The sequence below is a fragment of the Neofelis nebulosa genome, chromosome 8 (genome assembly GCF_028018385.1).
Source record: "Neofelis nebulosa isolate mNeoNeb1 chromosome 8, mNeoNeb1.pri, whole genome shotgun sequence".
Taxonomy (NCBI): domain Eukaryota; kingdom Metazoa; phylum Chordata; class Mammalia; order Carnivora; family Felidae; genus Neofelis; species Neofelis nebulosa.
Genome location: NC_080789.1, coordinates 905,159 through 927,679, shown reverse-complemented (window position 1 = coordinate 927,679; position 22,521 = coordinate 905,159). Strand labels below are relative to the sequence as shown.

The 22,521-nt window shown below is 54.5% G+C and overlaps 1 protein-coding gene across 9 annotated transcripts in view; it reads right to left on the bottom strand.

Moving 5' to 3' along the window:
* The window catches only part of LOC131518666 (protein monoglycylase TTLL8-like), an 89,406-nt gene extending 68,791 nt beyond the window's left edge, over positions 1 to 20,615 (bottom strand). For 3 of the 9 annotated variants that reach the window (XM_058740945.1, XM_058740946.1, XM_058740947.1), the window contains exons 1-7: positions 19,865 to 20,340; positions 12,008 to 12,099; positions 8,561 to 8,699; positions 7,816 to 7,889; positions 5,928 to 6,056; positions 4,714 to 4,828; positions 3,166 to 3,273 (exon numbers count right to left, since the gene is read on the bottom strand). In XM_058740945.1, coding sequence (XP_058596928.1) covers positions 3,166 to 3,273; positions 4,714 to 4,828; positions 5,928 to 6,056; positions 7,816 to 7,889; positions 8,561 to 8,699; positions 12,008 to 12,099; positions 19,865 to 20,006 — 799 coding nt within the window. In that variant the 5' untranslated portion in view covers positions 20,007 to 20,340. Of the gene's footprint in view, positions 1 to 3,165; positions 3,274 to 4,713; positions 4,829 to 5,927; positions 6,057 to 7,815; positions 8,125 to 8,560; positions 8,700 to 12,007; positions 12,100 to 19,864; positions 20,342 to 20,531 lie in introns of those variants that run through there. The other 6 variants (XR_009265226.1, XM_058740944.1, XM_058740941.1 and 3 more) reach the window with 5 other exon arrangements.
* Positions 20,616 to 22,521: the final 1,906 nt, after the last annotated feature.

The following is a 22,521-nucleotide window of genomic DNA, read 5'->3' as shown; positions in this document are numbered from 1 at the left end:
GCTTCCCTACTCAGTCTATAAATTCAATGCAATCCCAATCAAAATCCCACAAGGCATTTTATGGATATTGACAAGTTGATTCTAAAATTTACATGGAGAGGCAAAGGATACAGAATAGCCAACCCAATATTGAAGGAGAAGGATAAATTGGAGAATTGATACTATTCAATTTCAAGTCTTACCACAAGTCTATGTAATCGAGATAGTGTGGTACTGGTGAAATAACTAACAAATAGATCCCTGGACCCGAATAAAGAGCCCAGAAATAGGGGCGCCTGGGTGGCGCAGTCGGTTGGGCGTCCGACTTCAGCCAGGTCACGATCTCGCGGTCCGTGAGTTCGAGCCCCGCGTCAGGCTCTGGGCCGATGGCTGGGAGCCCGGAGCCTGTTTCCGATTCTGTGTCTCCCTCTCTCTCTGCCCCTCCCCCGTTCATGCTCTGTCTCTCTCTGTCCCAAAAATAAATAAACGTTAAAAAAAAAATTAAAAAAAAAGACAAAAAAAATATACTGGGGCGCCTGGGTGGCTCAGTCGTTAAGCGTCCGACTTCGGCTCAGGTCACGATCTCGCGGTCCGTGAGTTCGAGCCCCGCGTCAGGCTCTGGGCTGATGGCTCAGAGCCTGGAGCCTGTTTCCGATTCTGTGTCTCCCTCTCTCTGCCCCTCCCCCGTTCATGCTCTGTCTCTCTCTGTCCCAAAAATAAATAAAAAACGTTGAAAAAAAAATTAAAAAAAAAAAAAAAGAGCCCAGAAATAGACCCACAAAAATATGGTCAACTGATCCATGACAAAGGCGCAAAGGCTATACAACAGAAAAAAAGTGGTCTTTTCAACAAATCATGCTGAAGCAGGTGCAAAAAAAATGCACACAAAAAAGAATTTAGATACAGATTTTACACCCTTCATAGAAATTAACTCAAAATGGATCATACACCCAAGTGTGAAACACGAAAGTACAGAACTCCTAGAAGACAGCATGGGAAGCCACCAAGATGAACCTGGGTGCAGTGATAAGTTTTTAGACACATTCCCAAAGGCACAGTCTATGAAAGAAATACTGATAAGCTGGACTCAATACTGTCAGGAGGGTGAGAAGATAAGTCATGGACTTGGAGAAAATATTTGCAAAAGACACATCTGGTAAAGGGCTGTTATCCGAAATACACACACACACACACACACACACACATCACACACACAAAACCCCTCCTAAACCTCAACCATAAACATTTTCAAATGGTAGGGAAGCTGAACAGATTTCTCATCAAAGACTATATTTACAGATGGCAAAGAAGTATATTAAAAGATACACAGGGCGCCTGGGTGGCTCAGTCGGTTGAGAGTCTGACTCTTGATTTCAGCTCAGGTCATGATCCCAGGGTCATGGGCTAGAGCCCCACATCAGGCTCCACACGGAGCATGGAGCCTGCTTAAGATTTTCTCTCTCTCTCTCCCTCTGCCCATCTTTCCTGCTTTCTCTCTCTAAGAAATAAAAAACTTAAAAAAAAAAAAATTCTCTCTCTCTCTCTCTCCCTCTGTCCCTCTCCCCAATTCACACACTCTCTCTCTAAAAAACATATAAATAAATAAGTAAACAAATGAATAAGTAAATAATAAAAATAGTGTATTTTAAAAAGCAAAAAAAGATGCTCAATGCCACGTGTCATTGGGGAACTTTACGTGAAAACAACAAGGGACACTACACACCTGCCACAATGGCCCAAATCCGGACCACGGACGCCACGCGCACTGGGAGGACGCGAAGCACTCATTGCTGGTGGGGTGCAAAATGGTGTGGCCACTGTGGAGGACAGCTTGGCGGTGTCTTCCCAAACTAAGCACACTCTTTTTTTTTTTTTTTAATTTTTTTTTAACGTTTATTTGTTTTTGAGACAGAGAAAGAGAGCATGAACGGGGGAGGGTCAGAGAGAGAGGGAGACACAGAATCCGAAGTAGCTCCAGGTTTCGAGCTGTCAGCACAGAGCACGACGCGGGGCTCGAACCCACGGACCGCGAGATCATGACCTGAGCCAAAGTCGGACGCTTCACCGACTGAGCCACCCAGGCGCCCCAAAGCACACTCTTACCATCGTGTCCAGCGATCAGGCTCTGTGGTATTTAGCCAAACGAGTTGAAAACTTACGGTTGTACAAAAACCTGCACCCAGATCATAACTGCCCAAACTTGGAAGCAGCCAACATGCCCTTCAGTAGGTGATGGAGAAGTCAGCCACATGGTGGGCCATCCACACAATGGAGTGTGATGTGGCACTAAAAGGAAATGAGCTACCAAGCCATGATGGAGTTGGAGGGACCTTAGCTGCACATCACTGAGCGAAAGAGGCCAGAAAAGGCCACGTCTGGGGGCGCCGGGGGGGCTCAGTCGTTAAGCGTCCAGCTCTGGATTTCAGCTCGGGTCATGATCTCACGGTTTGAGCGTTCGAGCCCCACGGCGGGCTCTGTGCTGACAGCGTGGAGCCCGCTTGGGATTCTCTCTCCCTCTCCGTCTGCCCTCCCCCACTCTCCCTCTCCTCCTCCTCCTCCCCTGCTCATGTGGGAGCCCCCTCTCTCTCTGTCTCTCTCAAAATAAGTAAATAAACTTAAAAAGGAAAAGAAAAGGAAGGCTACATATGTATGCTTTCAGCCATAGGACATCTGCAAAAGGCGGAATGACGGCGACAGCGAAAGGACCAGCGGTGGCCAGGGGCGGGGCCAGGGGCCCGTCCCCAGGCGGGGACGTCAGAGCACCGGAAGCACTGTGTCTGGTACGTGACGGCGGGCCCGCGCGCTGACGCAGCTGTCCCAACCCACCCCGCGTGCAAGACCGCAGCTCGCTACAAACGCCGTGAGAACGACGTGTCCACGCGGGGGCATCCGTCACAGTAAAGGCACCAGCCGGTGGGGACGCTGATGGCGGAGGGGGCTCTGGGGGCCTATGGGAAATCCCTCCACCTTCTGCGCAAGTGTGCTGCGAACCGAAAGCTGCTTTATCAAAATCAACAACAACAACTTCTTTGGGTTTCGTAGGCCTAATGCCACGGTGGCCCTGCACCACGTGGGAAAGCCACCCCCGTCTCCCTCTTCTGCAGGGAGGGAGGACGCCTGGACACACGGCCCGCTGCCCCTCCTGCACTGTTCTCCCCGCACGGTGCAGCCTCGGGCCCCACACACCTTTCTTGCTGCCGGGGCCGCGGTCGCCGGCCTCCCCGCTGCTGCCGCACTTGTGATGTCTGACCACCCACTTGAGGGTGCTGGAGGCCACCGTCCGCCGGAAGTCATCTGAAAGGACACCCAGGCCTCGCCCCCTCTCCAGCTGGGGACCAGGGACCTCGGCCAGCACCAGCTGTCCTCAGCCCAGGCGCCCCACAGGCCTCACCTCCCCCTCGCTGCCTTCGAGGGGGCCGTTCCCTCTACCCCGGCCCCTCGTGGGCCCTGTCAACAGGTCCAGAAGCAGAACCCGCGCACCCCCTCCCTGCCTCTCTCCTGCTCGCCCCACCCCCCTGGGGTCACAGTGCATGGACACCCTCACCACCTCCCCCTGCTCCTGTGCCCTCAGCCCCGCACAGAGGACAGAAGACCCCCGCAGACACACCAGGACCCTGCCCACCCCAGGAGCCTGTCTGCACCTCCCTGGACATGCTGGCTCCCACAGCTCCTGGCGTGCATGGACCGAGGGGCTGGGCACAGAGGACAGCTCTGGGGATGCAGAGCTGGGGGCTGGCCTGGCTCGGAGCGCTAGCTCATGCCCGGAGAGGCGGCCGGCACCCCCGTGAGCCAGCCCATACTCACCTCCCACCCGTGCCCTCGGGGAGGTCTGCAAGAGACTCCCACACCTTCTCACCAAAACTTGCCCTTCCTCATTGCAGAGGAAGCTGCCCCCCACCCCAACGCCACCCGCCCACCCGGCAGCTGCTGCCACATGGGAAACATCCGGAACCTGAGCTCCCTTCCCCAGCTTCCCCAGGACCTCAGAGCTTCTCTCCTGAGCCTCCTCTGTCCACCGGAACAAAGACCCTGAGCTCGCCTGCTGACCCGTAGCCCCTCTGCCCGTCACACTCAGGCACACTGCCCACTGCGGCCCGGTCCCCTCCGAGCTCCTGCCCTCTGGGTCTCTCTGAGAGGCCCCTGCTCACCACCCTCTCCTCCCCTGCACCTCTCACCTCCAGCCCACACAGACCCCACCTTGTCCTGCCTGTAGCCATCTGCTCCTGGGAGCTCCAGGGTGGGGTCAGATCACAGGGCAGGGCAATGCCGTATCTCCATGGCCCCAGGCCCGTGCTCAGGAAACACAAGTTACCCCCAAAAGGGCAGTGCTCACCTGCCCTGACCTTCCCCTTCTCTCTCCTCCCTTGGCGGGTCAATCCAAGAGTCCTCCCTCTGTCCCCAGGCCAGAGCCTGTCACCCACAGGACCAGCCCCACGCCAGCCTCTCCCAGAAGCCCAGTCAGAACCAAGCTGCTGACGCTCGGCTCCACAGTCCCCGTCAGCCTCCTGCTCCCATCCTGCAGCTGCGGCCCATGGAAACGTCTGGACCGGCCCTCACCACGTGAGACGGAGCTGAGCCCCCGGGCCTTGGGACGGGACCGGTCCAGCCCTGCAGCTGCGGCCCAGCCCCCCCTCCCTTCCAAAGGCTTCCGCAGCCACCTCAGCGAGAAAGTGGGCCACAGAGGGGCCCTGGCCGCCTGACGCCCAGTGGTCTCGCCTCCAGCCACGGACTCACCCAGGAATTCTTGCTTCTCGTTCTCGGTGCAGAGGCCGTAGCAACGTGGGAAGAAGGAGTCAGGGTCGGCCTGGACGTACCACGGTAGGTTCCGCATGCTCACACACAGCCCGATCTCCAGAGACAGCGGCACGTCAGGCCCCCGCGGGCCGTGTGCTGGTCCACTCAGACCAGCCTGAACGCCCACCGGCCGGCAGCACCAGCTCCAAGGGGCTCTCGGGAGGCAGGGGTGCCCCCCCCCCCGGCCTCCCAGTCCCTCCTGCCCCCCGGTCAGCTGGTTGTGCTGGCCGACGTGCAGGCCAGGAGGAGACAGGGGTGGTAGGTCCTGTGCTCCCCTCCCAGGTGCCTAGATGGTGCTGGGCCCAGGCCCCAGGAAGGAGGGAGTGGGCTCGCTCATGGGCACACTCACGGCTGCCCCACAAAGGTAACACTGGCTGTTACACAGGCTTGGCAGTTTTGCACCCCACGGTCCGGCTCATTGCCCCACTTGGAAAAGGGTGTCAAGGGGCCGGGAAATGCAGCGCCCACTGGCTGCTGGGCACACTGGTGGCTACTCTGCCAGGGGGTCTTTGTGGGGTTTCTGGCCTGACTGTGCCACCTGCGGGCACGGCCCACACCCCAGAGGAGGTCACCAGGAGGCCTGGCGAGGGTGTGTAGGGGCCAGACCCCCACGGGGAGCACTGGTGGCAGTGTAAGCCTCACCCCTGAGCCTCCGGGTTATCCCTGTTGCCAGGAAGCCCCTCTACCCAGCCTCTCCCGAGAGGATACATGCAGGCCTGTCCACCCTGGGCGGACCTCAGGCCCCTGAAGTAGCAGGGAGGGGGGCCGCGGGACTGAAAGGGGGTGACAGGAGGGGCCGGAAGCCCCAGGGCAGGGGCGGTGGCCTGGCTCTCCCTCAGACCCAGAGCCCCTCCGGGGTGCAAAGCCCAGGTAGGGCTGTGCCGGTAACCCCCACCGCCCTGCCTGGGGTTTGGCCTGCGTGCCCAGAGGACAGTCACAGGCCAAAGGGCACTTGGGGCCCTGGGAGCAGCAGTGGGGCTGCTGAGGTGCTGAGGGACTCTGGACACCGATACTGCATGGTGTGGCCTCTGACCAGGCAGCGGTCCCAGGGAGGAGCCCGGAGGTGACCAGTCCACGTGTCGTCCTCCCAGCCTCAGGGCCCTGGTGCTTGGGGCTCCTGTCCCGCCAGCCTCCCCGCCAGCCCTCCCACTCACCTTGGTGGTGAAGGAAGCCGTCTTCCCATAGTGATTCAGCATCTGGTCACAGTTCAAGCTGTGATAGTCAACGACATCCCTTTTGATGGTCCAGAGGAAGTACGGCATTTCGTTTTTGACCAACCTGGACTGGCAAGAAAAAAAAACCGTCATCAAAACCCAACATCCAAGGTTCATATCTTTGGGTGTTGGGGTGTCAGTAAGAGTGAAGGAAATCAGATTTTAAATGACACTTAAAGTGTGTATTCTGTGATTCTCGTCTCGAAAGCTAGAGACACCTGTTCCCTGAGGGCCTACTATGTGCTGTGCTGGGAGCAACCAGCACACAGGGGCTCTGCTCTCAAGAAACAAGTGCGGGGCTCCGGCTGGCAGCTGCAGGGGCACCAAAAGTATGTGGCTGAGTGAGGTGTGAGCTGCCTGCCCGTGGATGCCCACGTGAGGTTTGGGGACATGCCACACGTGGGCACGGGGTGAACTCTCTGCTTCGTGGCCTGGGTGACCATGGGAGACGGCCTCCCCCCTCCTCCCCACTCCCGCCGAGCAAGAGGCAGGGCCACTGAGCTAGACCCAGGGTGGCCTTGGCGGCTATGCTTTTGTCCACAAGTAGAAGCACCTGTTTGGTCAAAATATCTCACCAACAAGATACAAGGAAAGGAAAACATTGTCCAAAATTCTGACACCCTCAAGACCCTTCAGGGTCATTCTGAGCAGACCAGCATTTGAAGATACACCTAATGTTCTGCAACGCAGCCTGGCCTACCTGGACCCCATGTGAGGGCAGGACCGGGCTCCCCCCACCCCAATGCCAACACGAGCGCCGGGAGGGAGCCGGGAGCTGGCCAGCAGCATCAGTTCCTAAAACCCATCCCAGTGCTGGACGCATGGCCTTCCCTCCTACTCCAGAGTGACGGCTAGCTTTTGTTGCCAGTTTCTGGTGCAAGTCCCATTTGTTCAAATGTGGGACAGACTGTCTTAGCAGGGCCTGGACCTTCAGCCCCCTGACTCCACACGGCGCCTCCTCAGGGTTCCCCGAGTCAACTCTGGAGCTTAGTGTCTGCATCCGGGGTTGGGCCCACTTCCCCGTGTGTCTGTTCACTGTTCCTCTGTGAGCCCTGCACACGTTCTGGACCTTAGATCGCCCCAGGTCCGTGGAGTGCCCCACTCTGGCTGGCCTCCCGGCTGCCCTCAGGGGTCTTCCTGGGACCCAGAAGACCTGTCCTCCTTCCAACCGTCAGAGGTATCAGCTGTCTTCCTTGTGGAGCTGTTGGGCAGGGTTTTACATTTCTCCCCTCCCCCACATCAGGCAACTTGCAACGTCCCCCCCTCACCCCCCACCCCGGCAGGTGCACGGTCACCCAGTGCTGTCTCCAGGAGCCGCTGCTTCTTCAGCGCTGACCTTGCTCGTTGACCTGGGTGAGGCCCCACAAGCCCGGCCCTGCTCTGCACCTGACTCCGCCTCCTGCCTGCGCACCCCTGTCCACACCATCGCGGCCTCACCAAGTGGCCTGTGTGCCCTCCTGCCTGCTCTGGTCCTTTCCCACGGCTTCCACAGAGTTGTAGCCACAGCTTGTCTCCTTGCACGCATGCGCACACATGGACACACGCAAGCACGTGCACGGGGCACACACAAGCACATGAACAAGGGCATGTACAGACGAACACGAGCACGCACACAGGCACACACATACACACGGGAGAGCAGGAGCATGCGGACACACAGGAGAACGCACGCACATGCGCCCCCCCCCCCCCCCCCCAAAATGAGCCCGTGCACGGATGCACACCAGCAAGCGCACGCATATGTATCCTGCAGCCTGGCCTGCCTGGCCTTGTCGCCTGTCCCCAGGACACCCGGAAGGTGACAGCGTGAGGAGGCGGGGGGACCTACCATCACATCGTGGATGTCATCTGTCTTCTCCGGAGCCGCTTCTTGGTTTTCTCTGCCTTCCGCACGTTTCTGTTCTGCAAACACGACACCCGGAGAGTCGTCAGCACGGCAGGGCCCCGCGGCCACAGAGCACTCGCGACTCCTCAGCGACCTTCCGGGGCTCGGGCCACTTCCGCCCGTCTGAGCTGAGCGTCAGCCGCACGAACCCTCCACCGGGGGCTCAGCGCCAGCGTCGCGGACCGGCGTGGGGCGGGGCGGCCTTCGGGCGTGCGTCGTGCGTGGCGCAGAGGGGCTCGGGGAGCGGGCAGGGGGGCTGGGCTTTGATGTGCAGAGCGGGCCTGCGCAGACCCCAGGGACTGAGGGTGCACCTGCCGTCTGCGGAGCGGAGCGGGAGGCGGGGCCTCGGGCAGGGCGAGCCGGGGAGAGGCCAGAGGAGGGCCGGGCAGGGGGAGGGGGGGGGGCGGGTGCTGAAGGAGCCTGGCAACTGGGCAGACCCGGGAGGACGACACCTGGCATGGGCGGTGGGACACTGAGAAGCAAGCATACCAGGGCGTGAGAGCACACGCGCAGTGCGTGGTCACCTGCGGAAGGCAGGCCAGGAGGGTGACCGGGACACGTGGGGCGGAGGCCCGGGACACAGGCCCTGCAGCCAGAACAGCATCTCCGGGGCAGTGTGACTCATCTGGTCCTCTGACAGACACACGCGTGCCTTACTCCGAGAGACATGACGCCTTGGATACCCTACCTGTCACCCCCACACCGTCATCGTCCACATTCAGGAGGACCTTGGGCAGAAAGTGGAACTTCTTCTCCACCCAGCCCTTTCTTCGGAGGGCGGCCCGTATCACTGGGTAGTGCCCATAGATGGAGAAAATCTTCTTTTCCTCAAATTGCAAGAGCATATTTTAAATGAAAGAATTGAAAGACAAGGCAGCTAATTCTCTGGGAGGAGCCTTCAGAGCAGGAGGGACAGACAGACTGCACCAGCAGGTGGGATGACACTCACGTCCTGCTCCAAGGAAACACCCGGAAACACCCAGAACGCACACACACGGGCATGGGGCTGGGTCCTCCTCTGTGGTGTGTGTCCACTTCGTGGGCCTTGCACACATGGGCCTCACACGCACAAAGGCTCAGAGGTGCAGCACAAGCAGGACCAGGGGTGTAGCCTCAGCTCAGGGCAGGTCTGGGTCTGGAAGGTGGGCCTGGGGCGGCAGAACCTGGAGGGGGTGCGATCTACACTCTCTCTTCTCGACGAAGGCAACAGTCCTTCATGCTTGGGGGTGAGAGGATGGGTGCCCGAGGTTTAAGGAGGGATGAGGGGGAGGAGTCGTTCATCCACCCAGGAAGGGCCTGAGGGACAGGAGTGCCAGCACCAGGAAGGCTGGGGACTCCTCCGGTCACTGTGGGAATGAACGCAGATGCCTGGGCACCAGGCAGGCAGCTGGCAGCTGGTGGAGTGTACCTAGGCTTTCGCAGCTGGGGGATGGGAGAGTAATGGTCATGCTGGAGCCCCTGGGTCTCATGCTGCTGAGGGCACAGCCTGGACACATTCACCTGCGTTAGGGTCACAGAGGGTGACAGCTGCAGGGCAGTCAGGAAACAGGTGCATAGTCAGCAGTGAGCTTAGGGCCTTGCGAGTTTGTGGGAGCAGACAGAGAGGGCAAGTGGCTCAAGCTCACTGGTGTCCCTGATTAGCTGACTGAATTGACCAGAAGACAGACTATCGTGGGTGGGCCTGACCTAATCAGATGCACCTCTTAAAAGGGGGTCCAGGGCTTCCCTGAAGTTGGAGATTCAAAGCAGGAGAGACCTTGCCCCATTGCTAGCTTTGAAGAAGCCAGTTCTACGGCCACAAGGGAATGAATCCTGCCAACAAGCCCAGGGAGCCTGGAGGTAGGTCCTTCTCTAGTTGAGACTCCGGATGAGACCCCAGCCCAGCTGATGCCTCATTTCAGCCTTGAGAGACCCTAAGCGGAGGACCCCACAGAAGCTGTGAGATAACAAATGTTTAAGCGGCTAAGTTCACAGTGATTTGTTACACAGCCCTGATAGCTAACACATCCTAGGATGTGTCCACACCCGGGAACACATACGATAAAGCGTGTGCCTGGGACTAGAAGCCGTGAGTTCAAGTTCCAGCACCCACGTGACAGACCCAGCAGGTCAGAGGGCCTCTCCGAGCCTCCTTCCACTCAGAAAATCTGTCCAAAGTCTGTCCTCGCCGCCCACAGGACTGTGCACCAGGACAGAGGGATGTGGACAAACTTGGCCACAGAGGGGCTGCCCTGATGGAGAGGTGGGCAGGGAACATGACCACTGACCACCTGCGAGAGTGTCAGCACCCTGTGCCCCAGCAAGACCTCCTGGCCACCCCAACACCTGGCTTGCTTATAGTTAAATTGAACAACTTTAGGAAAGCTAATTAATTTTATTCGACAGAATACAGTTCCTCGGGGAACTACAGAGTACAAGACCTGTAACATGTAAGAGAGGGGAAATGGAATTTTAAAAGTCATCGGTCCACAAGGAGGCACACAATGAGGGGGAAGCTGGGCAGCCAGGAAAAACTGAGTGGGTCAAGGAGACGGGACACATGGGGATGCCTGAGGACAGCAGGACTGCACTTACAGATACAAACAGCAAAGGCTCCGTGTTTAAGGAGTTTTAAAAATCTCAATCAATGCTGTTTACAAGAGAAAATCAAAAGCCTGAGCCTACAGACAGGTAGAACATAAAAGGATCTAAATATGAGACAAAATATCCTTTGGGACAAATAAACCACTAAAGAAAATCATCCCATAATTTACCAAAAGATTCACCTCACCAGGAAGGTACTTCTGTACGCAGCCACTCAGAGGGCTGTAACGGCATAAAGCCAAAACTGACATTCCCACAAAGTGAAGGAATCCACGGTTATCACTGGGCGTTGACCAGCTTCTCTCCCGGACCAAAGATTGCAACAAGACTCCAAGACCTGAGCACATAACCATCTCGGCCCTGACGACTCTGAATGGAGAACCCGCACCGGCCTTCACGTGAACGCACACGATGCCGGGCATACAGGGAGTCGGAACCCACGTCAACGGAATAGCACTATGCAGATGACATTCTCACCCACAGTGCGCCCGTGCTAGAAATCAACAACAAAATACATAGAAAAGCCTCACAAGGATGGACATTAACTATGCTTTTAAGTAACCCACAATCAAGGGAAAGGAATCTATGAATTATAGAATACTTTGAACTACATCTCAACAAGAGTACTATGAAAACTTGAGAAATGAGGGGCGCCTGATTGATTGAGCGTGTGACTTGGGCTCAGGTCACGATCTTGAGGTTCGTGAGCTCCAGCGCCACATCAGGCTCCCTGCTGTCAGCATGGAGCCTGGAGCCTGCTTCTAAGATCCTCTGTCTCCCTCTCTCTCTCTCACACTGTCTCAAAAATAAATATTAAAAAAAAAAAAAAAAAGCTTGTGAAATCAGCTAACGCAATACTTAAAGGGATATTTGTAGCCCAAATGTTCACATGTTTTTAGTTTCGGTAGAAAAACTGAAAATTAATGAGCTGGCATGGTTCCATTGGCATGAAACCCCAGAGAGCACGCCAGGCGGCCACCAGGACCAGGCCGGTGGCGGCAGGCGCCCCGTCACAGTGCAGTGGCTGTGGTCTGGCTGCGCACACTCGGTGCACCCAGCCGGTCACACGTGGGCCGTGCATTCACACTTTGGAAGCACATTTTGTGTGTGATGTGCTGAGCTCCTCCGAGCTCCTATGCACCCAGCCTTCTGAGCTGGGCAGGGTAAAGCCAGAGAACGCAGGCTTTTCCCCAGCGAGGGCAGCCCTCTGCCCCCACAAAAGATCACCAGCAGTTTCCTCAATCCCAGCCACCTGGGGGCTGGCACTGGGGAGCCAGGGCAGAACCAAGGCTGGTGGAGGCAAGGGCAGCAGGGTAGCTGAGGGCCTCAAAGGCGACCCAGTCCCTCTCCAAATTCCTAAGTAAATCCCCGTGTTTAAGAAGTACCCCTGCCTTGGGGCGCCCGGCTGGCTCAGTCCGAAGAGCATGGGACTCTTGATCTCAGGGTGGTGAGTTCGAGCCCCTCTCTGGGTGTAGAGCTTACTTACATCAATGAAACTTTAAAAAAAGGTGCTCCCCACCCCCAGCCCCCCCAGCCCCAAAGCGCATTTTACCTTGATGGCCTTTTCTGTTAATTGTCTTGCTATTTTGTATCTGTCTGATTTAGGGGAAGATGTCAAGTCTTGGGAAATTCCTTGTTTTAATTCTGCAGAAGAGAAGCAGGCATCAAGGCAAAGGTAAAAGCACACAGGTGACACTTGGGAAGGAGCCCTAATCATAGAAGCCCCACCCCCACCCCCGTGGCCCTCCTCCCAGCCCGCCTCCCCGGCCCCCACACCCTCCTCCTGCAACTCCTCAGCCCCTCCCCAGGCTGCATTGTGGGCAGCTCTGGCTGGGGCACCCTCTCTCCTTCTGGAGACCATGACCCCAACTCACCCTAACCCCACCCCCACCCCCCACCTGTCCAGGTCAGCCTTTCCTTCCACCAGCCCCTCGCTGCTCCTGTCCCTGACTCTGGCCACCAGACTCCCATCAGCACACACCCAGTTTTAGTGCAAACGCCTTAAAAATTCAAATGAAAACCTTCCTCTCTGCAGGCCACTGTCCTGCACACTCCTGCCTTCAGCCTCCCTCCACACCCTCACCTTCTGGGCTCCACCATGGACATGGCTCGTGCTAAAGTCACACACACACAAGCTGGTCCCATGGTCACTCCCCTGGGCCCCCCTTCCCCTCCTCACTGTGGCCCCTCCTCTCTCTCCACACCCTAACCTTGGAGGTGCCCAGGCCTGGGCCTCAGACTCCATGCTGTGCTGTCCCTACCCACTCCCTGGGCCATCTCATCCTGTCTGGTGGCTTTAAATTCCAGTGTCCCCAGGCCCCTGGAATGTGTGCCTTCCATGCAGACCACCCGGCCTCCTGACCCCTCCTGGACGCCTGGTGCCTGGATATCCCAGGAGCATCGGAGGCGGGGCTAGCCAGCAGCAGACATCTACCCACCCCCCACCCCCCATCCTTCGCCCTGTGGAGCCACGCGGCCCATCAATACAGACAAAAGCAGCAGAGCCATTCGGTGGGGATGCTGTTCTAACAACTACACGTCCACGTGGAGAAAGCAAATCCCACCCCCACCTGACAACACACACAATTAATTTGAAGTCGATCACGGGCCTCAGTGTGAATGCTGGGCACAAAGCGTCCGGCAGAAAGCACCGCCCTGGGTCAGGCAAAAATCCCTGAGAGGTACACAGAAAACACTAACTGTAAAAGTTGAAATTGGTGAAGTGAAAACGTTCGGCTGTGTTAAGGAAGTGGAAAGATAGAAAGCACGGATCGGGGGGAAAATATTCACAATGCGTCTATCAGACGAAGCCCGACACAAAAGGCGACAATGAGTGGCTCCGTCTACATGAGGTTCCGGAGCAAGGTTAACCCATGGAGACAAAAGCCAGAACAGGGGAGGGAGTGGGGGGGAGGGGGAGGGCACGAGGAAACTGCCCGTGGCACCAACAGTCCAACAGCATCGCCTTGGAACGCGCCACGCCAGGCTCAGCAGAACGACAGGCAAGAAATGGAAGCCACGGAAGCCACGGAAGCCACAGGCACACGTCGTGCAGGCACAGCCGCCAGGAACTGACAGAAACTCAAGCCAGGGGCAGTGAGGACTAAGATCTTCAGGACAGCGCCTCGTGAACACACGCGGGGCCCCCGCTCAACAGCTGACACGCACGCGACCTCCAGGACGCAGGGAGCGTGGGTTAAAATAGACCGTAGAGAGGCTCTGGTTTGTCCTCTGGCCACAGAGCAATGAACTGAGGAGTCAGCGACAGAACAGAATGTCTCAGAAAACTCCTGCGCGTTTAATACACAGATCCTAATACACACGTGTCAGGGAGGCAGAGGGGAAAGGGCTGCATAGTTGTTGCCCAAATGATAATTAAAACACCAAGTATCAAACCTCGTGGGCTGAAGTTAAGTTGTATTTACAGACGTTTTTAGCTGCAGATGCATATATTCAAAAATAATAAAAGCTAAAAGGAATGAGTTAAAAGCATCCATCTGAAGACCTTAGAAAGAATGCTAAATTTAAGCCCAAAGATATTACAAGAAAATGAATAGAAAGGAGACGTTAATAAATTATTTTTTTAAATCCAATAAAGAGGATGGGGGCAACTGGGTGGCTCAGCTGGTTAAGCATCCGACTTGGGCTCAGGTCATGATCTCGTGGTTCGTAAGTTCGAGCCCCACATCAGGCTCTGTGCTGACAGCTCGGAGCCTGGAGCCTGCTTCGGATTCTGGGTCTCCCTCTCTCTCTGCCCCTCCCCTGTTCACACTCTCTCTCTCTCTCTCTCTCTCTCTCTCTCTCTCAAATAAGGATTAAAAAATATTTTTTTAATCCAATAAAGAGGCTTAATCAAGCCAAAGGTTTAAAACTAACAAAATTAATAAACAATTGGTGAGATCAACTAATAAAAAAGAGAAAAGGCATAAAAATGTAATTAAAAACCTTCCCATAAGTAAAACTCCAGGGCTAATGGCTTCATGGGTGAATGCTACCCAACACTTAATCTTGTACAACTCGTTTCGAGAGGAGAAAAAGTGTGGCCATGCCTTACTTGTTTTGTGAGGCCAGCGTGTGACAGGCCAGTGTGACTGAAACCACAGATGGTAGAATCACACACAAACGAGGAGCAAACTGCCCCCAGCGACGCAGAGCGCAGTCACTACGTCACGGCCACGGCCATGCAGTCTCAAGGCTGCATGAGAAAAGCAAACCCTGATTCACCAAGTGAAGAGAGGAAGAAAAATCATAAATCCCATCCCAACAGACACGGAAAGGTCTTCATAGGCCCTGATTTCCCTTCAGGCTGCAAGCTCTTGGTGGACTAAGACACCCACAATCGGCCTGGCAGTGACCCTCGTGGCACCGGCCCTTGGTTTCTAAGTGCGCCCGGCCCTGAACCCGAGGGCCCGAGCCCCAGGAGAGCTGGGATTCCCGGTCGGGGACACCGGACGCCCCAGGCGATACAGGGCATGTTGACGCACTTACAGCCTGGATGGAGGGACAGCAAAGAGATGTAGAAGGGGAACACAGAGGCAGGGGGCTGAGTGTGGACCGCCGGAGTATCACAAAACGTGATGGTGACTGGCCAGACATGGTGCAGACGTCCGGAAAGATTCTCAGAGGTGAGAAAGCCACAACAGAACCCTCACCTGAGGCCGTCAGGGAGGCCTGGCATTCCAGCGGCTTCCCTGGGAACCCATAACTGCCGGGCACAAACAGGCACCGAAGCAGACCTTCTGGAAGGACATGGACTTCGCAGAGGCCAAGGAGGCCTGCCCGTGAGGGAAGCACTTCTCACAGACCGCAGCTCATCACCTCCTCGGTGCGGAGAAACGGCCATTCACGCGAGGGCCACCAAGGGCAGCTGGAGCCAGGGGGAAGGTGAGCGGGTGCCAGAGCTGGGGCCGGGGCCGCCACAGCCTACAGCATCGTCTCGGTGCCCCTCCTACCCCCTGCCCAGGCCTCCTTCCCTCAGGACTTTGCAGGCACTGATCCAGGAGACCTCGGCCCAGTCCCACCTCGGAGGGATTCGCTAGGGAACCCCCCCACCCCCACCCCCACCCCACACAGGGGACGTGGACAGTCACCAGGTGCCATAGCACCACCCCGCCTGTGGCCTCGCGGAAGGCTGCTCTACGAGGGAAGGGTGCGGACAGCACTGCTCCGGTGACTGGTGGGGGCACTGCTGACGGGGCAGCCAGACACGGTGGGCAAATCAGGGGCACAGCGCCACCCCCAAAGGAGCCTTGACAAAATACTTAACCCAAATCTCATCAAGCCTCCGGAGCTCATCTCCAGATCACAAGGGTCATGCCGGCGACAGAGGAGGAGAGGAGACCACCATGCGGCAACAGCCGGACAAGTCCCAAAGGTAGGACTGTCTACACAACAAGAGGCTATTCTCATCAGTAAGTCTAGCTCTTGAAAGCACAAGGCAAGAGAAGGGTAAAAGATAGTTGAGAGACAGGACTGCCTAACGCAGTGGGTGGCCCTTGACCAGATCCTGATTTGAACAAACCAGCTCTGGGCCTTGTTGGGGAAATACAAATATATTCTGGGCATTGGATTTTATTAAGGAATTATTGTCCCTCTTATCAAATGGGAAAAAAGAGTTTAGTTATGTAAAAAATGTCATTTCTAGAGACACTTAGTGAATATTTAGATACATACTAATGTTTACTTATCAATAATAAGAAAACTTAATAAAATCATTATTAAAAACAAAAGAGAGATGGTCTCTAATATCAAGAGGATCAATTTGTCAGGAAGAAATAAAAGTTCCAAATGGGCGTAAACTTCACTGTATATAAAAATATAAGTAGGCAAGGCTAAAAAAAAAAGACATAGAAAATCCACAATCATATTGATATTGGACCTACTTCTCAGTAAATGAAAGATTAAACAAAGAATCAGTAGACTGTAGCAGGTTTGAACATCATGATCAACCAGCTGCACTTAAATGATGTACATAGAGGGGCGCCTGGGTGGCGCAGTCGGTTAAGCGTCCGACTTCAGCCAGGTCACGATCTCGCGGTCTGTGAGTTCGAGCCCCGCGTCAGGCTCTGGGCTGATGGCTCGGAGCCTGGAGCCTGTTTCCGATTCTGTGTCTCCCTCTCTCTCTGCCCCTCCCCCGTTCATGCTCTGTCTCTCTCTGTCCCAAAAATAAATAAAAAACGTTGAAAAAAAAAAATTTAAATGATGTACATAGACACCACGTTCCACAACTTGAGACACATATTTTCTTCCCTTAACGTGTCTTCCAATATAGATTGCATCCTAGACCATAGAGTCTCAATAAATTTCAAATGATTGAAATGATATAGATTAAGTTCTCTGAAAACTCTTAAATCAAACTAGAAATTAATAACAAAACATAACCAGAATTTTCTCAAATGTTCAAGTTAAGTGGTACACTTTAAAAATTAAACATAGACCAAAGGAGAATTCAAGTGAAGACTCAAAAATGACTTGAGTTGAATGATAATAAAAATACGACATTTCAAAGCACTATAATGCAGCTAAAACAGGGATTAGAAATTTATAAATTTAAACTCATATATTAGAAAACAAATTGAAAACTATCTAATCTACCATCCCACGAGGCTAGCAAGAACAATTAAACAAAAAGAATGAAGACAGAAACAATGAAGAACAGAATTCAATTAAACAAAAAACCTAAGTGCCCTAGAGAAAATTATTAATAAACCAAAAGTTGGATCTTTGAAACAATTTTTAAATTGACAAATATCTAAATAGCTCAAGAAAAAAAGAAAACACAAATTATCAATATCAAGAATTAAAAAGGGGACATCATTACTTATTGTACAGATATTAAAATGATAATAAGATATTATGAACATCCCCATGCCAATAATTTGACAGTTCATATGAAATAAACATTTTCCTTGAAAAATACAGCTTTATCAAAACTGACATAAAACGGGAAACCCAGGTAAGCTTATTTCTGATAAAGAAATTAATTCCATAATTAAAAAGTTTCCTACAATGAGAACTCCAGGTCTATATGGCATCACAGATCAATCTTTCCAAACATTTGGAAGTGAAATACCTTATATAAGCCATTTCATTGACTAGGGAAATAAGAAACCCTTTCAACCTTTTTAGGTGGTCATAAATTTAACACCAAAACCTAACAAGGACATTACAAGAAAAGAATAGTACAGCCAATCTCATTAATAAAAATAGGCGTATAAGTCTTAAAAATTTGTACATCAAATCCAGTGACATATAAAATACATGACCACGTGAAGTTTATTCCAGGAATACAAAGTTGGTTTATATTTGAAAATTCATCAACATAATCCACCACATTAACAGACTAAAAGAAAAAAAAAAACAAATATCATCATCTAAACAGATGAAGAAATCATGTGATAAAATGTAATAACTATTCATTTTATCACATGTAATAATTCTTCATTTAAAAATTCTCAGTAAGCCAGGAATAAAAGGGAAATTCCTTTAAAGTTTGTAGCAACATCATACTTCGTGGTGAAATACTGAGCACTTTTCCCCTCAGTGTGGGAACAAAAAAAAGACGTCCAGTATATTACTTCTATTCAACATCATACTGAAAGTACTAGCCAATGCAATAATGCAAGAAAAGGAAATAAAAGGTATAAAGACTGAAAAGATTTGTAGATGATGATTGTATACCTAAGAAATCTAAATGAATCTACTACCTATTAGAATTAGTAAGCAAAGTCACCAAATGCCAAGTCCGTATATCAGAGTTAATTGTGTTCCTATATACTGGGAACAATTAGAAAATGAAACTCAATAATGTGATCTCTAAAAAAACATCAAGTATCTAGGAGTAAATTTAACACAAGAGGTCTTCCATTCCTGTACCCTGACGACTACAAAATACTATTGATAAGAATTAAAGAACTAAATGTTCTTGGGTTGGAAGACTCAATATTGATAAAATGTTAATTTTCACCCAGATTGATCCATAGATTCATTGTAACCAAAATTAAATCCTAGCAGGATTTGTGTGTGTGTGTGTGTGTGTGTGTGTGTGTGTGTGTGTGTGTGTAGGGGGTGGGGGTTAAATTAACAATTTAATTCTAAAACTTACATGGTGAGTAAGAAAACCTTAACAAGTCTTGAATGATGAAGTCATACTATGAAATATTATGACTTATTATGAAGCTACTGGAATTAAAACAGGGTAGTATGGACTCAGGATAGGCAGAGAGATCAATGAAACAGAATGGAGAACAAAAAGTAGGACTATGTCTGATTTTCCACAAAGATGACATTGTTTACAGGGCACAAACTGGGTCAATTAGATAGTCACATGGGGGAAGAGTGAACATTTGCCCTCTGACCCTTACCTCACTCCATACAATATAGTGAATCCCTATGAATTGTGGAGGTAGAGGTGAAATGTAACATTATAAGGTTTCTAAAGGAAAACATGGGATGCTATTTTCTGGACAACGGAGTGAGTACAGATTTCCTAGTAAGATTCAAAAACCACTAACTATAGAAGAAAAGATCGACAGTTACACCTCCTTACAATTAAGAGGTTCTGATTCTCAAAAGTAATCAAGTGGCTGAAAACACCAGCCACGGGCTACCAGAAAGAATTTATGTCTAGCTGAGAAAGAACTGGTATCCTGAATGGACGAGGCATTCCTACAACTCAATAAGACCCACAACCCAATCTAATAATGGCCAAAAAACTGGAAAAGCCACTCCACAAAAGAGCCCCACATGGCGAGCAAGCACATGAAAAGAGCTTGACATCTCTTTGGGAGATGTAAAATTGAGCTTGACCCTCTTTGGGAGGGTAAAATTGAAACCACGGTGAGGTGCCATTACACACCCACCCGATGTCCAAAATGAACAGGACAATACCTATTACTGGCCTGGATGTGGAGCCACTTGGCCTCTTCTCCCCCGCGGGTTAACATAAAGCTACACACGGGCCTGGACGCAGGGGTTCCACCCCGAGGCATTTACCAACAGGAACGAGCACATGCACAGGGATTCACTCGGGCCCAGGAAAGGGCTTGCCACTACTCAGTCCTCCAGGATAGCGCCTCAACGTGAGCGTTGGACTTTGCACCAGTTTCCCAAGAGGAGCTCTGAGGTCGGCCAGTTTGGAGGGCAGCAAGGTGGAGGGCAGGGGGCTGGAAGATGAGGGGGGGTCTGGAGCAGGGGTGGAGGGGGCAGGGAGGCGGAGGAGGGGTCCGGGGAAGGTGGGTCCTCAGCACACTCTCTGCGGCCCGTCTCCCCGACCGCCCTCGCGGAGCTTCACGCCCCTGGACGCCCTTAGTCCACACAGCGCCCTGCGCTTTGCGCCTGAGCCCTTTGCCCCCACCCCGTTCGCGCCTTAAACCGCGGGGGGCCAGAAGGGGGAGAGCACGACACTGACTATTTTCTTCTCTCAGGTCTCCTTCCAGGGAGGGGGATGAGAGCCTCCTCCTTTCGCCGGGCTCCATTCCGGCCTCCGGCAGCTCGCCCCTCCTCGCGTCCGCTCGCGCCCCTGCAAGGAGAGGGGGCGTCAGGGAGGGCATCCCCGCGGGGCGGGGCGGGCCTGGGCCTGGGCTCGGAAGCCAGGTTGAGGGGAGGGAAGGTGTAGCGTCGGGCCGGTCTTGGGGGGAGAGGGGGACAGGGTAAGTCTAGATTTGTAAGGGCAGGTCGGGGTCCGGGGAGGGGGGCAAGTCTAGACTTCCGGGGTGGGTCTGGGCTCCCGAGGACTGAAGGGGTGGGCAAGGCTGGAGCTCCAAGGGGAGCGGGAGGGCGGGCCGAGGGGTTGGGAATCAGGTCTGGGCTCCCGAGGGTAGCGTGGACAGGTGGAGGGGTGGTGGGTAGGTCTGGGGTGGGGTGGAAGGTCTGGCGTTCCACGGCAGAGTCGTTCTGGGGTTCCGACGGGGGTGTCTAGAATCCTGGGGGCGGGGGTGGGGGGGATGGTCTGAAGTCCCGGGACGGGGGAGGGCGGGTCAGGGATTGCAAGGGCAAGAGGGGCGGGGCACGGGGTCCTGTCTGGCATCCGCGGGGGCACAGGTCGGGATTCCGCGCGGAGGGGGCAGCGTGCTCACCCGGGACCGACCCGGTGGCGGCGCAAGCCGCGCCCCCGCCCCCCGCCGCGCCGCCCGGCGTCCCGCGGTTGCCCGGGGCAACGGGTCGGGGCGGTGCGGCGCATTGTGCAACCCCGGCGCTTAGGGTGCTCGGCCCGCGGGGTCCTGGGGGCGCGGCGCGGCGGCCGGCGCGGGGCGTGGGGCTGCGCGGGCGCGCGGGCGGCGGGGGGCGCCGGGAGCAGCTGCGGCGGGGTTGGCGCGGACGGCGGCGCGCGGGGGGCGCTGATCCCCGCGGGCCGCGGTCAGTGGGGCGCGCGCTGGGACCGAGGCCCGGGCTGCGGTCCGAGGCGCGGGGGCGGGGGCCGGGGCTCCGGGCCATGGTGTCCACGGGGAGGAGTGGCCGCGCCGCCCCCGCTCGGGGTCACGCGGCCCCGCCCGGCGCGGGTTGTCGGGGTCACACAGACCCGCCCTGGCAATCAGAGGCCCCCCAAGTCATAAAGACTCGAAAGAGTCACAACCGGCCCTGGACCCCACCCCGGGTCTCCCTCGGACCCTCACTCCCGTTCGGCCTAGAGGCCCGCGCTTGGGGAGCAGAGGTGGAGATCATAGTCCCCAGGGTGGACACGCAGGGCTGGGGGGCTGCACACTGGCTGTCCCTTCCTGGGCTGTGGGGAATCGGGGTGGTCAGGATGGCTTCTCCATCCCGCAGAAGAACCTGAGGTGGCCTTGGTGTCCCCAGGTTCACTCGTGGGGGCCTGTGCCGTCACCCCACGTGTTCCAAGTGTGCCCAGTATCCCACGCCACCCAATCCCTCCACAGCCTTCTGTGTCCTCCTTCCTCCCGCCTTTATGGAGGGAGGGGGGAGTAGGAAAGACCCACCCATCCAATCAATGGTCTTTGCTGGCAGGAAATTTCTGAAACATCATCTTTTTTTGGTTTTAAAGCTTCTTTATTTTGCACTTAACTTCCCAGGATAACCCAAAAGTGAGGTTCTGCTCCCATTTTGCATGAGCTCTGGCCAACTCAGTGCCGGCAGGCAGTTCCCCTGGGTGGGGAGGGGTCTTTGTGCCCCTTCCCAGTCTTCACCACTCAAGCCACTAGGCTCTCAGGGGTCCCCACCTCCACCTGGCCTCAGGGATTACATAAATCACGGACAAATTAAAAAGTGGCCCTTACCTCCACCAGCCCTCCTATACTTTCCTCTCAGTTCAAGCCCTGGACAAAGAGATCCCTAAGGGACTCAAAATAACATAGGCCACGTTTACATGTTAGCATTTATTCAGGAGTCATTAAACTGTATCAAACAAATGTAAATTGACAGAAAAAGAATCGTACATTTTTAAAACCCCATTTGTCTGGATTTCTCAAGCTCTATCTGAAATAAAGTGCAAGCCAGTACCAAGCCCTAGGTGCCTAATTCCAGCTCTAAGACTCAGACTTCTGGGACATCCAAGGAAATATCAGAGTGGCCTGTGCTGTCTCTGTGGCTCCCGTCCCAGGCTCCTGAGCAGATCCCCCTGCTGGCCTCCTTGCCTGGGAGCTGTAGGAAGGGGAGGTGACCTCGACTGCGGCTGGGGGGCCTGCATGTGTGCAGGAAAGAGCCATCTCCCCTGCTCTTGCTTATTTGGGGACATGGCCAAGGACAGCAGACAGGGGCTGGCTGGCTGAGGACAATGCCTCCTCGGCTGGCACTCTCCCCCTTTCCCATGTCTCTTCTGCCTTCTTCCCGACCCAACCTGCCGCGAATGCTGTGAAGACACCCTGGCAGCCGGTCACTCGTGCTGAGCAATGAGAAACCGGGGAGGATCCCTGAATCCCACCCACCCCCCCCCCCCCCCGCCCCAGGTCTATACCCGGTCAGCCCGCCAACCCTCCCTAACAAGCTACAGGAAAGAGCAAACGCCAGCACCTTCCCGCACAACGCCGCTGAGCTCCTCATGTGAAGCAGACACACAACCACTTGCACGTGCAGCCTTGTGAATGCAGATACTGGCCCCAAGACAGTTCCTGA